This window comes from Paramisgurnus dabryanus, chromosome 22, assembly GCF_030506205.2.
Source record: "Paramisgurnus dabryanus chromosome 22, PD_genome_1.1, whole genome shotgun sequence".
Classification (NCBI taxonomy): domain Eukaryota; kingdom Metazoa; phylum Chordata; class Actinopteri; order Cypriniformes; family Cobitidae; genus Paramisgurnus; species Paramisgurnus dabryanus.
Window position 1 is genome coordinate 20,245,463 of NC_133358.1, and position 13,603 is coordinate 20,259,065.

The following is a 13,603-nucleotide window of genomic DNA, read 5'->3' on the forward strand; positions in this document are numbered from 1 at the left end:
GTATCTTTCAACAAGCTCCTTAAGTTTCTATTATTTTTTCCCTGAGGAAATGTCTGCCATTTAGATTGAAACAGGTAGATTTTTACTACTTTCACCTATGTAGGAGTCTTTTTCACATGTGAAATGAGATACAGTATGTACATTTATCCTCGAGCTGGCCTATCTCTCAAAAGCAGTCCACTTGCAGAGCCTGGATTACCTTGTAAAATGTACCGCTCAATAAACCTCAGCCACACTTTTCTAAGATATGCAAACCGGCTCTTATTATCATTTTGTGTTTTGGTGTATCAATCATACTCCATATCACCTCACCATGACAGGGAGGGCAACGTTTCTGAATACCAAATAGGCATTGTTGATGCATACATTTGGATATGCAGTATTATGACACTTGCAGATGGATTATGGATGCTTCGCAGCTCTGCTTGAAATAGTTATCCAACAGTCATTATTTAACTACACCCTTGCAAATCTGTTTGTTGTTTTAAAATGAATTATAATAAAATAACAACATACTCTGTTAGAATGATGTCAGCTAAATGTGAGCAAATGATGATTTTGAGATAAAAAAAAACATAAGGCACATAAACGTGCTTCTACAAACGTCTGCGGAACCTGAAGGGATGGAAAAGCCGGATGGCAGTGACAATGCACACTGGTCCTTTGAGAAAACAAGTCGTTGTCGAGTCTTCCTGCAGGATCAAAGCAAGCTAACAAAATTGATTACTACAATTATCCAGACAAATTAACACACTACTAGACGTTTGAAAAATGAGTGTGGTTTTAGCATTTTTCATATCCCCTGAATTTCATTTAATGCATACCAGAAGGCAAAAGCAGATTGGTTCTTCTGAAGCATGTCTGGGAAATGACACACACTTGGGCTGGGAGGCTTTGCTTTGGATTTTAGCAGGGTAAAATTTACACAGAAAATAAATTATTTAGCCAAATCTCTTTGGGCAAAAGGAATTGTGACTCAAGGCAAGAGGGAAAACAGAAAGGATTTCTTATGACCATTCAGGCTCCATAAAAACTGTCCTTTAAAGGAACACTCCACTTTAAAAAAAAAAAGCTCATTTTCCAGCTCCCCTAGAGTTTAACATTTGATTTTTGCAGTTTTGGAATCCATTCAGCTGATCTCCGGGTCTGGCGGTAACACTTTTAGCATAGCTTAGCATAATCCATTGAATCTGATTAGACCATTAGCATCGCGCCATAAAAAAATAACCAAAGAGTTTCAATATTTTTCCTATTTAAAACTTGACTCTCCTGTAGTTTTATTGTGTACTAAGACAGATGGATAATTAAAAGTTGTGATTTTCTAGGCAGATATGGCTAGGAACTATACTCTCATTCTGGCGTAATAATCAAGGACTTTGCTGGCGTAACATGGCTGCAAGAGGCACAATGATATTACTCAGTGACCGAAAATAGTCCCCTGCTATTGAAAGTTACCAAAAGGACTATTTTCAGGTGCTGCGTAATATCATTGCACCATGTTACGGCAGCAAAGTCCTTCATTTTTACGCCAGAATATCTGCCTAAAAAAAATCGCAACTTTTAATTTTCTGTTGGTCTTAGTACACAATGAAACTACAGAAGAGTCAAGTTTTAAAAAGGAAAAATATCGAAACCCTTTGGTTATTTTTGAGCGTGATGCTAATGGTCTAATCAGATTCAATGGATTATGCTAAGCTATGCTATGCTGTTACATTATTTGTAATAAAAGCATCTAAAGTCACCAAACTGAATAGCTTGTCTAATGTATCACCCTGATATCATGACATTGCAATGTTGATGTACAGTTGAAGTTGTTTATTTAAATAGTTGGTCATTAACATTATAACAGCAATGATCCAAAATGTTACAAAAATACACAACCATCAAGCTTGTTTGAACGTGGATACAAAAATAATCAGTGAATTTATGTGTACGCATGTAACTGTAAATAATTTGGGTTATGCTTTTATTGTAATTGAACTGTATTGTATTACTTCAAGGTACAATTTTACGCATGCAGTACAGACAAATTCTTTCACAGCACAGAGACACGGTTCTTATTAACATCCAGTTCTTCTGCTGTGTGCCGACACATTAAGCTTCACCTAAATTAATATAAATATTTACCAAACCACCTTTACAGCACAACTGAAAAAATTAGCCGCCTATACAAAGTTCACATACCTGTATGCACTGTCAGCACTTAAACTAAAAGTGAAACAAATTACATTTAATTTAAGTAAGAAGATACATTCTTCATTGTAAAAGATAAGAGGTGATGTGGCCACTCACATTTAAATGAAAAAAAAAAAAAAACAGTAGATGAGATGCAGGGCAGTGATTTTAGGCTTTAAATCTATTTATCTTTAAATACTATTATCTTTGTGACATGTACCGGCATTCACAACTATACATTCTTTTCATCTACTCCCATTGGATGTGACTGTACATAATTATTTTACACTTTCTGCACACAAACACATGAAAAACACATTACAGATTCAATGTTATTCTTATGCAATGACCCAGTTTGAGCAATTAGATTCACAGGACTTCTCGGGATTGGCTGTAAGTCCAATCCAATAAGCAACACTCTGAGACAGGAACATTAGTGTGACAGCATGCCCTGCTTTCTTCATTTCCTTTCAGCTTGTACATAAATTCTAAAGTTCTTCTAGCTGAATAATCACTGCACATTACTTGACATCGAAACCACAAAAATTTGTCTCAGTTTCTGTTGGATTAAGAGTGGAAATGATACAGTTGTCATATATTAACAATGCTAAATACGGTAATATTGACAATGCATTACACGTCCAGTAGTTGGGATGGTAATTGGATGATATATAGAAACACTTCACCCCAAAATTAAGTGTTATATTCAGTGAAAAAAAAAGATTGAAGGTGAAAAGCAATTTTCGAATGACATATGAGGAGTTTAGATGCAAAAGACGCTAAACACCACCTCTGTCAAAGGATATAAGCATGAGATAATGATAATAATAAATGAATACTCTTGGCACATATTATATTTTTTTCAAATAACTTTGCTTCAAATCTGCTTAAAGGGACATTCCACTTTTTTGAAAATATGTTCATTTTCCAGAGTTAAACATTTTATTTTTACCGTTTTGGAATCCATTCAGCTGATCTCCGGGTCTGGCTATACCACTTTTAGCATAGTTTAGCACAATCCATTGAATCTGATTAGACCATTAGCATCACGCAAAAAATAACCAAAGAGTTTCAATATTTTTCCTATTTAAAACTTGACTTTTCTGTAGTTACATAGTGTACTAAGACCGACAAAAAGTGTAAAGTTGCGATTTTCTAGGCCGATATGGCTAGGAACTATACTTTGCTGCCGTAACATGGCTGGAGGTGGTGCAATGATATTACGCAGCAGCCGAAAATAGTCCCCTTAGTATCTTTCAATGGCAGGGGACTATTTTATAATATAATATCCCTACGCCTGCTGCAGCCATGTTACAGCAGCAAAGTCCTTGATTAGTACGCCAGTTTAAGAATAGTCCTAGCCATATCTGCCTAGAACATTGTAACTTACATTTTTTTGTTGGTCTTAGTACACGATGTAACTACAGAAGAGTCAAGTTTTAAATAGGAAAAATATCCAAACTCTTTGGTTATTTTTTAGCACAATGCTAATGGTCTAATCAGATTCAATGAATTGTGCTAAGCTATGCTAAAAGTGGTAGCACCAGACCCGGAGATCAGCTGAATGGATTCCAAAACAGTAAAAATCAAATGTTTAACTCTAGGGGAGCTGGAAAATTTGTATATTTAAAAAAAAAGTGGAATGTCCCTTTAATCCCTGCCTCAGGTCATTCACAAAAACGTTGCTTTGTTGGCAGAATCCTCTAAACACCATGTCGATTTTTCAGCAGCATCCTTAAAGTGCACAGAAAATGAATGGCGTGCGTAAGTCGATTTTTTTAAAAGTGAAGGTTTTTGCAAAAAATGTTTATGTGTACTTAGACGGTTTTGCAACAAAAGACAGTCAAATTTATTCAATTCCAATGAAATTTTGTGGATAAAAAGGCATTTCCATTACTGACTAATAAAATTTTCAATGCTATTAAATTACGTCACGTAAACATAAGAGCCTGATAAAATGCTAATTTACAAGAAAACATGCATAAAGGGTTTCGCATCTGAACATATCCTCATGTTTTAATTTCTGGGTGAACTGTTTCCTTAAAACAAAGATAAGCAAGCACATAAAAAGGAATGTCATTTAGTACCACTTCCACTGTTAGCTGAATTGGTCCACAATTCAACATATTTATTTGTACTAGTCCTTAAGATAAATAATTAAATATTCATAGATGCTTTTTTACAAGCTCAAACAGTGCGGCTATAGGTAGCAGCAAAGGTCACTGTCGATATCACAAGGGGGTGTTTGTTCACATTGTTAAATTTCGCCTATAAACCCACAGCGATACAAGGCACAATGACACTGAATCAATCATGCATACAAAATGTTGACAATGCTGGATGACTGATCTGAAATGATAGTGCAGAGAAGGGCATTCGGCTTTCAAACGGGCCAATTCCTGTCATCCGTACACACATACGCACCCACACACAGACATACTAGACTGAAAATTCATTAAAAATGACATGAACAACATGTTTAGAAACACCACAATTGGTCTCTACAGTGTATCTCCATATATTGGATATTCAACAATCCACTTTTGGTTGTTTTTTTAATAACTTACTGTATAAGCAAAAATATTGTTTCATAAAGAGCACTCCAGGAAGAGAATCGCTAACCTCTTTTTCTTACACCGTATCATCAGTCATTCTTGTTGACGCTGTTGCACTCGTGTCCCCGTAGGGCCAAGTCTGCAATATATGCCGTCAGTCTGAAACTGCATCTTACAGCTTTCCAGGAAAACATCTCCGGTTTCATGTATCAATTGTAAACGAATATCTCAATCATCAAATTATGTTAATGGTGAATTTAATATCAGGAAAGCATGTATTAACACAGCCTGTACACGTGACAGATTGTTGTTGGCACTGAGCCAATGTTCACACTTGTTCACACTGAGTGAATGAGTGGATTTCTATAAGGTGAACACTTCCACAACACAATGGATGATCTTCATGACTTTGGTCCTCTTAAGCTCATTTCGGCATGATGACACCGCACGGACAACATACAGCATTTTTTCCTGCCTTGTAATTTAGATAGTGATGGACGTTTCGTCCTGGCACGCCGAAGTCCGTCGAGTCTTGGGGCTGCAGCGGGTCAACATGGAGATCTGCGTGCTGAAATTGGTGCCGTTGCTGCCCATGGATGGGTGCTGGTATTTGGTGTCAGGACCCAAAAACCTTTCGAGGTGCCATCGCCTCCATTTTCTCTTGATTTCACCTTGGACCTGAGAGATAAATAAAAGGAGGTTAGGTTATGGTTAGTTTTCACAAGCTCTTTATTGCTGTCATACAAAATGTGACCTAGTCTGTAAAAACCCAGCTAAAGTCATTTTTTTTTATTTACTATCACCATAGTCATCCTACATAATGTAAAGAACATTCTGTGAAAATATAACATAGATTTCTTTAATACTGACTTAGTAAGATTATGTCAATGATTGAAATTAATGTGAAATCAATATTTGATATCTAACTTTAAAGGAATAGTCTACTCATTTTCAATATTAAAATATGTTATTACCTTAACTAAGAACTGTTGAATCATCCCTCTATCATCTGTGTGTGTGCACGTAAGCGCTGGAGCGCGCTGCGACGCTACGATAGCATTTAGCTTAGCCCCATTCATTCAATGGTACCATTTAGAGATAAAGTTAGAAGTGACCAAACACATCAACGTTTTTCCTATTTAAGACGAGTAGTTATACAAGCAAGTTTGGTGGTACAAAATAAAACATAGCGCTTTTCTAAGCAGATTTAAAAGAGTAACTATATTGTATGGCGTAATAGCACTTTTGGGAGTACTTCGACTTGGCGCAGTAACACCCTCCCTCTCCCATTATGAGAGTGAGAAGGGGAGCGGACTTTTCAGGCGAGTCGAAGTACTCCCAAAAGTGCTATTACGCCATAAAATATAGTTCCTCTTTTAAATCCGCTTAGAAAAGCGCTACGTTTTATTTTGTACCGCCAAACTTGCTCGTATAACTACTCGTCTTAAATAGGAAAAACGTTGATGTGTTTGGTCACTTCTAACTTTATCTCTAAATGGCAGCATTGAATGAATGGGGCTAAGCTAAATGCTATCGTAGCGTCGCAGCGCGCTCCAGCGCTTACGTGCACACACACAGATGATAGAGGGATGATTCAACAGTTCTTAGTTAAGGTAATAACATATTTTAATATTGAAAATGAGTAGACTATTCCTTTAATGCTCCTTATCTCATAAATAGATTATGAGACTTTAGCCTGGATTTAACAGACAGCGTCACTTATAAATCACCTGAAAATTCAACAAACAAAAGAGTCTCTGGCATTACCATGATTGGCTGTATGAAGGTCAATGACGTGACATTAATTATTTTGTGTCCGTATGGTTCAATTAAATGTAAAAGGGTTAAAATTTCAAAATAAATTTGCAGATTACTTGCATAAATTTTCTTTTTTGAGGACCAAGTCTAAAATTTCTGGTTTTATTTCATTTTGAAAGAATATTTGGGGGATAATTGCAAAAATGTCAACTGGTCAAGTATTGTTATATAAATATATTCATAATAAATAAAATATAATCATCTAGTTTAGTGTAATATGATTTTTAAATACATTTTTACATCATTTAAAAGATTATTTAGAAAACAGAGCTGTTTTCAGCATATGTTAGGACAAATATTACAAAAACGCGTTAAAATTTACATTTAGAAATAACTAATAAAAATGTATTTTCGTGTGATATTTTAAAATTATAATTTTTTTGATGATTAAACTTACATGCCATCAAGGTGGATAAAATATTTAATATTTCTCATTCTTTGGCACAATTGGTGGTTACACCATTTGACATTTTCAGGTCTATTCAGTCTTAACTTTCATAAAAATGGGGCAAATGTATTTTTTATTGCATAAAATTAACATAAATACACTATGTGCATTGGAATATACCTGATGCATGCTTATAACACAAGTTTATAAAAAAGATTTTTGAATTTCTCATTTTGCCAAACTGTTTTTGTCACTGACACATGAACTAGTGGTTATCATATAAACAATTATACTAAGTTTCAATGTAATAAAAGATTTGTTGGTTCAACTTAAAAAGGTAAGTTACCTGGTTGCCTTAAAATTTTTAGGTAATAACACTTACAAATATTTTAAGAATTTTCAATTATATTTTAAAGATGTATACATTTCAATTTTGTGTTATAACTAATATATAAAAAATGTAAGGCAACCAGGTAACTTTTTTAAGCTGATCTGACATCAGTGTTGTGATTTGAGAAAGAGCACTGACATGATTTTAGTCAAAATAAAATAAACCCTGTTAAATCTTTTAATACACATGTATCTTGTTTTATAATGATCAATCCCTTGTTGCATATTAAAAATATGTGTTTTTATAATGTTTACTACCTTTCTATACACTGTTAACCCAGATATTGTCTACTTGAACAATGAAGTAAACATCACTTAATATTTTGAGTTTTGGACATACACTTAAAAAATCTTAGTTCATTTAACTTGTAAGCGCATAAAATTCATTAAACTAAAACATTCACGTGAAACAAACTTAAAATGATCAGTACATGTACACTCTTAAAATAAATGTGTTAAATTAACACATCTTGTGTCTAGTTAAGGACAACACATCTAGTGTGTTGTCCTTAATTTAACACATCTCTGTGTTATTTTTGGAACAACACACTTTGTGTTGTTTTAACACATCTTGTGTTGTCCCTTTTATTTATATGAACTCAAAATCAACCCGAAATGACACATAATGTGTTAAAAATAACACATAATGTGTTAAATAGTTTAACACAAAACAGTGTGTTAAAATTAACACATCCAGGATGTGTTAATTTTAACACATTATTTTGTGTTAAAATATTTAACACATTATGTGTTGTTTTTAACACATTATGTGTCATTTAAGTTCATAAAAAATAAAAGGGACAACACAAGATGTGTTAAAACAACACAACGTGTGTTGTTCCAAAAATAACACAGAGATGTGTTAAATTAAGGACAACAACTAGATGTGTTGTCCTTAACTAGACACAAGATGTGTTAATTTAACACATTCGTTTTAAGAGTGTAGTAAGGATTACCCATAATGAATATTTTAATTATTTATGCTTTTCACAGAAGAACTGATAAGAACTTTAAATACTTAAATATTTGTTAATATAATGTTGTTTTGTTGTGGAGATGTTGGACTGAGCAATTGATACAACAAAATATTTCAAGGTAAATCAACTTAAAATTGAGTATACTAAATCTGCTGAATTAAGGAATCACTAGAAATATTAAGTTAAATGTAGTCTTGTTTTAGTTCACATTACTTAATATTTTAAGGCAACAACTTTCCTCCAACTGGTCCATGTTTACAGTTTATTTCACCATAACCTCTCCTCTAACCACCTGTCATTCAGACACAGCTTTTCAATTTTCAGATAAATAAAACAAGATACCGTCCTATATTTTGTTTTTGTTGAACATCTCACAAATAAGTCACATTATGGAAGGAAAAGTAATTCTGAAAACTGGGTCATAAAACGGGTCGTTTTTTTACACAGGATGCAATATGAAAATGCTTGTTTGACATTATGTAAGAGCTTCCATGCCTTATTCATGAATTAAGTTTTGTGCGGTGCTAAAATTCATCCAAGGGGCACAAACACATCAAATGATTACAATGCACCTGGCGCAATGCCTGTTTCCGTGACTCTTTTACTTAATCTGTACAAGCTAGGGACCTGCAGATGCTCTGAACATCAATGCATATATCAAAGTAATAGGCCACCTCTGCCAGTATGTCTACAGCTATTTACTGTACAGCCTGTGTGCGCTAGCAGAAGGGAAGACAATTAGAAGCTTCCAAGGTTTGAGCTTTTAAGAAATTGAATAAATCATAGGAAGTATGTTTGTCCATCCATCCCTCCATCTATTGCTGTGTCTGTCTTACCTCTCCGTTCAGGAAACAGTACAGAACAGCAACCACGAAACCCTGGTAAAACAAGTAAAATAAGTTATAAATAAAGGCTTACACAAACACGACAAATGTCTGTATAATATAAATGTGACCTTGTCTCTGAAAACCAAGCTACATTTTTGTGCTCAACTGTTTTCTACATAAAATCATCTTACATAATGTAAAGATGTTTATAAGACTTTATCCTGGATTTTTCTGACAGGGTCACATATACTTCATTTTGGGGTAGGACATCTCCTCTTCCCCTTATGACATCGTTACACGATGCTGTTATCTGATCAAAAGTTGGCCTGAGAGAATTTACTGTCACTTGCACCCATATTATCACCCTTCTTTTGTTTTTTTACAGCTAGTTAAATCCAGTTACATACCTGAAACGATCCAAGAATCAGGTCAAAGACCATCCTCAAGTCGGTTTTTATGTTTTCGGGAATGAAAGCAAATATGATGAAGTTTATCCCAAAAAGCGGAATCAGCAACAGCGTGGACTTTGCAAGGCGGCTGCAGAATTACAAGAAAAAAAAACATACAGTAAATACCTTAATGGGTGATTTTGCCGTCATTCATAACCTGTCCACAGCAGGGAGGTTTTTTAATGAATGAAGTTAAAACCAGGTACAGTAATATGATTAAGCTAAAAACATTAGCGATGCTGGATAGAAATTGCAGGTGCTTTTTGTGGAAACTGCACTATGGAGAGCTACTTTAAGACAAAAGGACATTAAATCACCCGAACTTGGGCGGGCGGAAGCAGTGACATTTCAGATGATGAGATTGTAGTGCAGTGGGCTCTAACTCGCTGCTGGAGATCGGCTAAAATGTCCTCTTATTTTATGGCTGGGTTAAAATGACATAAGCTAAAATGTTTCTCATGTACCCCTCGAGACCGTCCTGTCCAAGTGTGTGTCCACCACACTGCATCAAATCATAGTAAATGGCCAAAGAAAACATATAAACATCCAAAGACTGAAAAACGACTCTCCTGAAAAGACAAGCACTTGGTCTCCAGCATATGTTGCGTTTTAAATGCTGGTATGTCCACCACGTTCTTAACCTAACTCATATAGTACTCCAAAAATACTGGGTGATTTTCAACCCAGCGTTGGGTCAAAAAGGGACAAACCCAACCACTTAACACAAAATGCTGGGTTGGTTTAACCTATTGTTGGGTAAAAAAATATAAACATTTGGTAACACTTTACTTAAAGGGGTGTGAATAAGACTGACATGACACGTCCCAGCCCAGTCTCACAAAATTACGTACCTATAGTCACATAATTTTTTTGATTCTTTTTTGTGATACTGTCGCGGATTTTCGTGTTTTTTTGTGATCGAATTTCTGTTTATGTGTCATTGTCACGTATTGGTTACTCAACTGTTTGTCCTATTTTCTTACCATTTTTGTTTCGGTTTAGAGCAGGGGCGTAGGCAGAAATTGTATTTTGGGCGGGCCGGAGCAAAAGTGAGTGGGCCTATAGTTTATCAGAATAAAATTACTTAAATAATAAATAAACCTTAGAGTGGAAAAAAACAATAGACAAACTGCAAAATCAGTGACATCTTTACTTTTCAATTTTTGGCGAAGTCAATAATAAAACACTGTCTAAACATGTTCAACCAACAGAGCTCAATAAAGGCTGGACAAACCAGGCTTATTCAGGCTAGTCAGCAGTGCAAAAACAGTTCACCTGAAATAAAGTAGGCTAAAAATAAATTGAAATGACGAAAACTCCCAGCAGAGCACGGTTTGAAATAAATAACAACACACTGCCTAAGTTATGTTAAATCAACCATATACAGTGCAATCAGCCTGTTGGAAATTAAGCTTTTGTGCCAAAAATAGCAACTCATTTAAATTAAACAATGTAAGTTTAACCTATAAGGCTGGCATACATCTATACACAACACACCACTTAGTTAAATCACTTCACGAGCAAAAATAAGGAAATTAGTTAAAAAGCATGCCTACCTTTGTTGTTTTAATTCTACAAAAGACGCAAACGCCTGGGTTTGATGTTGAAAACAGAAATGATCTCATTATAGTCCAAAGAGTCACAGAGTTCTTTTTCAAAAAACAAAAGGTTGTTGAGGCGGGTAGTAACTCATGGATGCAAATTGGGTTGTGAAGGTGGTTCATCAATTGCAGTTAGATCGGCGGGTAACCTGTGTCAGACTGACCGGGAGAGAGCACTGAAACTGCCGCCAGGGAGCAAGCGGCAGCCGGCGCCACCAGCGTCTGAAGAACTGGGCTGGTAATACTCGGTAGATGGAGGCAGTGGCGTATCTTCTTCATCAAATCTTGCTTTTTTAAATAACACATTAAAGAAACTTTAGCCATTATTGTGGCAATGTTAATATTAGCTAAAAAAAGAGTTAGCAAAGTTAGCTGGCAGACTGCCAGAGCCCGCCGGCTGCCGCCCCCCACAGAGTCTATCTATCAGAACTCCTAGCAACCAAGCAACCAATTACGTTTCGGAAGCTTCCTAAAACTTGCTTTAACAATTCCATTTTATTTAGAAAGCAAATTAAACACACACCAGTCAATAATAAAGCCGGTTTATGTTAACATATTTTATTAAATACATTTGAATAATAAAAATAAACTAAAAATGTATTTTGGTTAAACTTGCCTGGGCGGGCCAGGGAGTTATGTGGGCGGGCCAGTGCCGCCCTGGCCCATTACTGGCTACGCCCCTGGTTTAGAGTTACATTTACATAAAATGACATCCTTACCCCAACTCTAACCCTAACCCTAACACCAGGCGACAATGGTTTAAAAATCAGAAAATATAAAAAAATAAATCTGAAAAAATAGTATAAACCAATACTTAAAGGAGTAGTCCACTTTATAGATGGGGCCCATTGACTTACCATAGTATTTTTTTTCCTACTATAAAAAGTCAATGGACCCCGGTGCGTGTTAAGAAGTTAAAGTGGACTACTCCTTTAAAGTGACATCATGAACACCAAATCTAACCCTAAACCGAAGCGACTATGGTTTGAAAATAGGAAAAAGCAGTTGAGTAACCAATACATGACAATGAAACGTAAACAGAAATTCGTGACAGATAGTATCACAAAAAAGATTAAAAAAATTACGTGACTATAGGAACATAATTTTGTGAGACTGGGTTGCACATCCCATGAACATGAAGGAGATTTTATGCACAACTGTCAAGTGTCATTCGTTGAATTATGTCATTTTTAATGCAAAGATGACATTGTTTGAGATGTTTTTGTTATGATAACTTGACATTAACCAATTCATCATAACTTGTCATGACAACTTGACATTACAAAGACATCATAACCAAACACTTTTTACCAGTCATACAAATCGAATTTGTCACTAAAATGTCATTAAGTGTTAATACTCTGTCAAATAGTTTTATAACAGCGTCATGAATATTTTTCTTGACCTCAACTACAGTGGTATAAATATAATGTCGTCATTAAAAAGTCATTAAGTGTTAATACTCTGTCTTCAGTTCATAATGTTTTTTTCAAGGTTCCTTTAGGTGTTTTAGAAATAAAACCCAATAATATTATTATTAATAAATATTAAATATTATCATCGAAAAATAATAATAATTAAAATTGATAAAATTATATTTTATTGCATTTTGAAACCCATTCACCTAAAATTAAATGAAAACATTACAATAATGGGTTAAGCCATGCAGCATTGGGTCCATATCACTGGAAAACATAATAATTATAATTAAATTAATTAAATGGTTTTGTTAGTTTTTCTTCTATGTCAGAAAATTTCAGAACCCTCTGTGTGTGTTGTGCACATACATAAAGTAAAATATAATCCTTTGATCTGTCTGTTGCTTTTTGTTAAGGTATTTAAAATAAATTATTTGACATAGTTTTAACACTTAATGACATTTTAATGACAAGTTTAATTTGTATCACTGTAGTTAAGGTCAAGAAAAATATTTATGATGCTGTTATAAAACTATTTGATAGCGTATTAACACTTAATTACATTTAAATGACAGTTTAATGTAATGTTAACCCTTAAAACTAGGTAGTTTCTTAAGTTTGATCATTATTATGGTATGTCATGTTTATGACAGATTTATAACAAGTTATGATTTATTGGTTTATGTCAAGTTGTCATAATAAAGACATCTTAAACAATGTCATCTTTGCATTAAATATTACATAATTGAACAAATGACACTTAATGACAGTTGTCATAAACGTGCATAAAATCTCCTTCATTTTCATTACACGTGTCATGTCATGATTATAAAGGTGTCATGTCAGTCTTATGCACACCCCTTCAAGTAAAGTGTTACCGAATATTTTCTAGGTTAATTTAACAAAGCTGCTGTCTACAGTATGCCCATTTTTGACCCAATGCTGGGTTGAAAATAACCCATAACCCAGCATTTCCTAAAAGCGCAATTTTGAGCATAAACCAAC

The 13,603-nt window shown here is 34.6% G+C and overlaps 1 protein-coding gene across 2 annotated transcripts in view; it reads right to left on the reverse strand.

Annotated features, from left to right (window-relative positions):
* Positions 1–3,687: 3,687 nt before the first annotated feature.
* vipr1b (vasoactive intestinal peptide receptor 1b) overlaps positions 3,688–13,603 on the reverse strand; it is a 75,228-nt gene continuing 65,312 nt past the window's right edge. For both annotated transcript variants that reach the window (XM_065258141.2, XM_065258140.2), the window contains 3 exons: positions 9,538–9,667; positions 9,140–9,181; positions 3,688–5,408 (listed from right to left, as the gene is read on the reverse strand). In XM_065258141.2, coding sequence (XP_065114213.1) covers positions 5,214–5,408; positions 9,140–9,181; positions 9,538–9,667 — 367 coding nt within the window. In that variant the 3' untranslated portion in view covers positions 3,688–5,213. The remainder of the gene's footprint in view (positions 5,409–9,139; positions 9,182–9,537; positions 9,668–13,603) is intronic.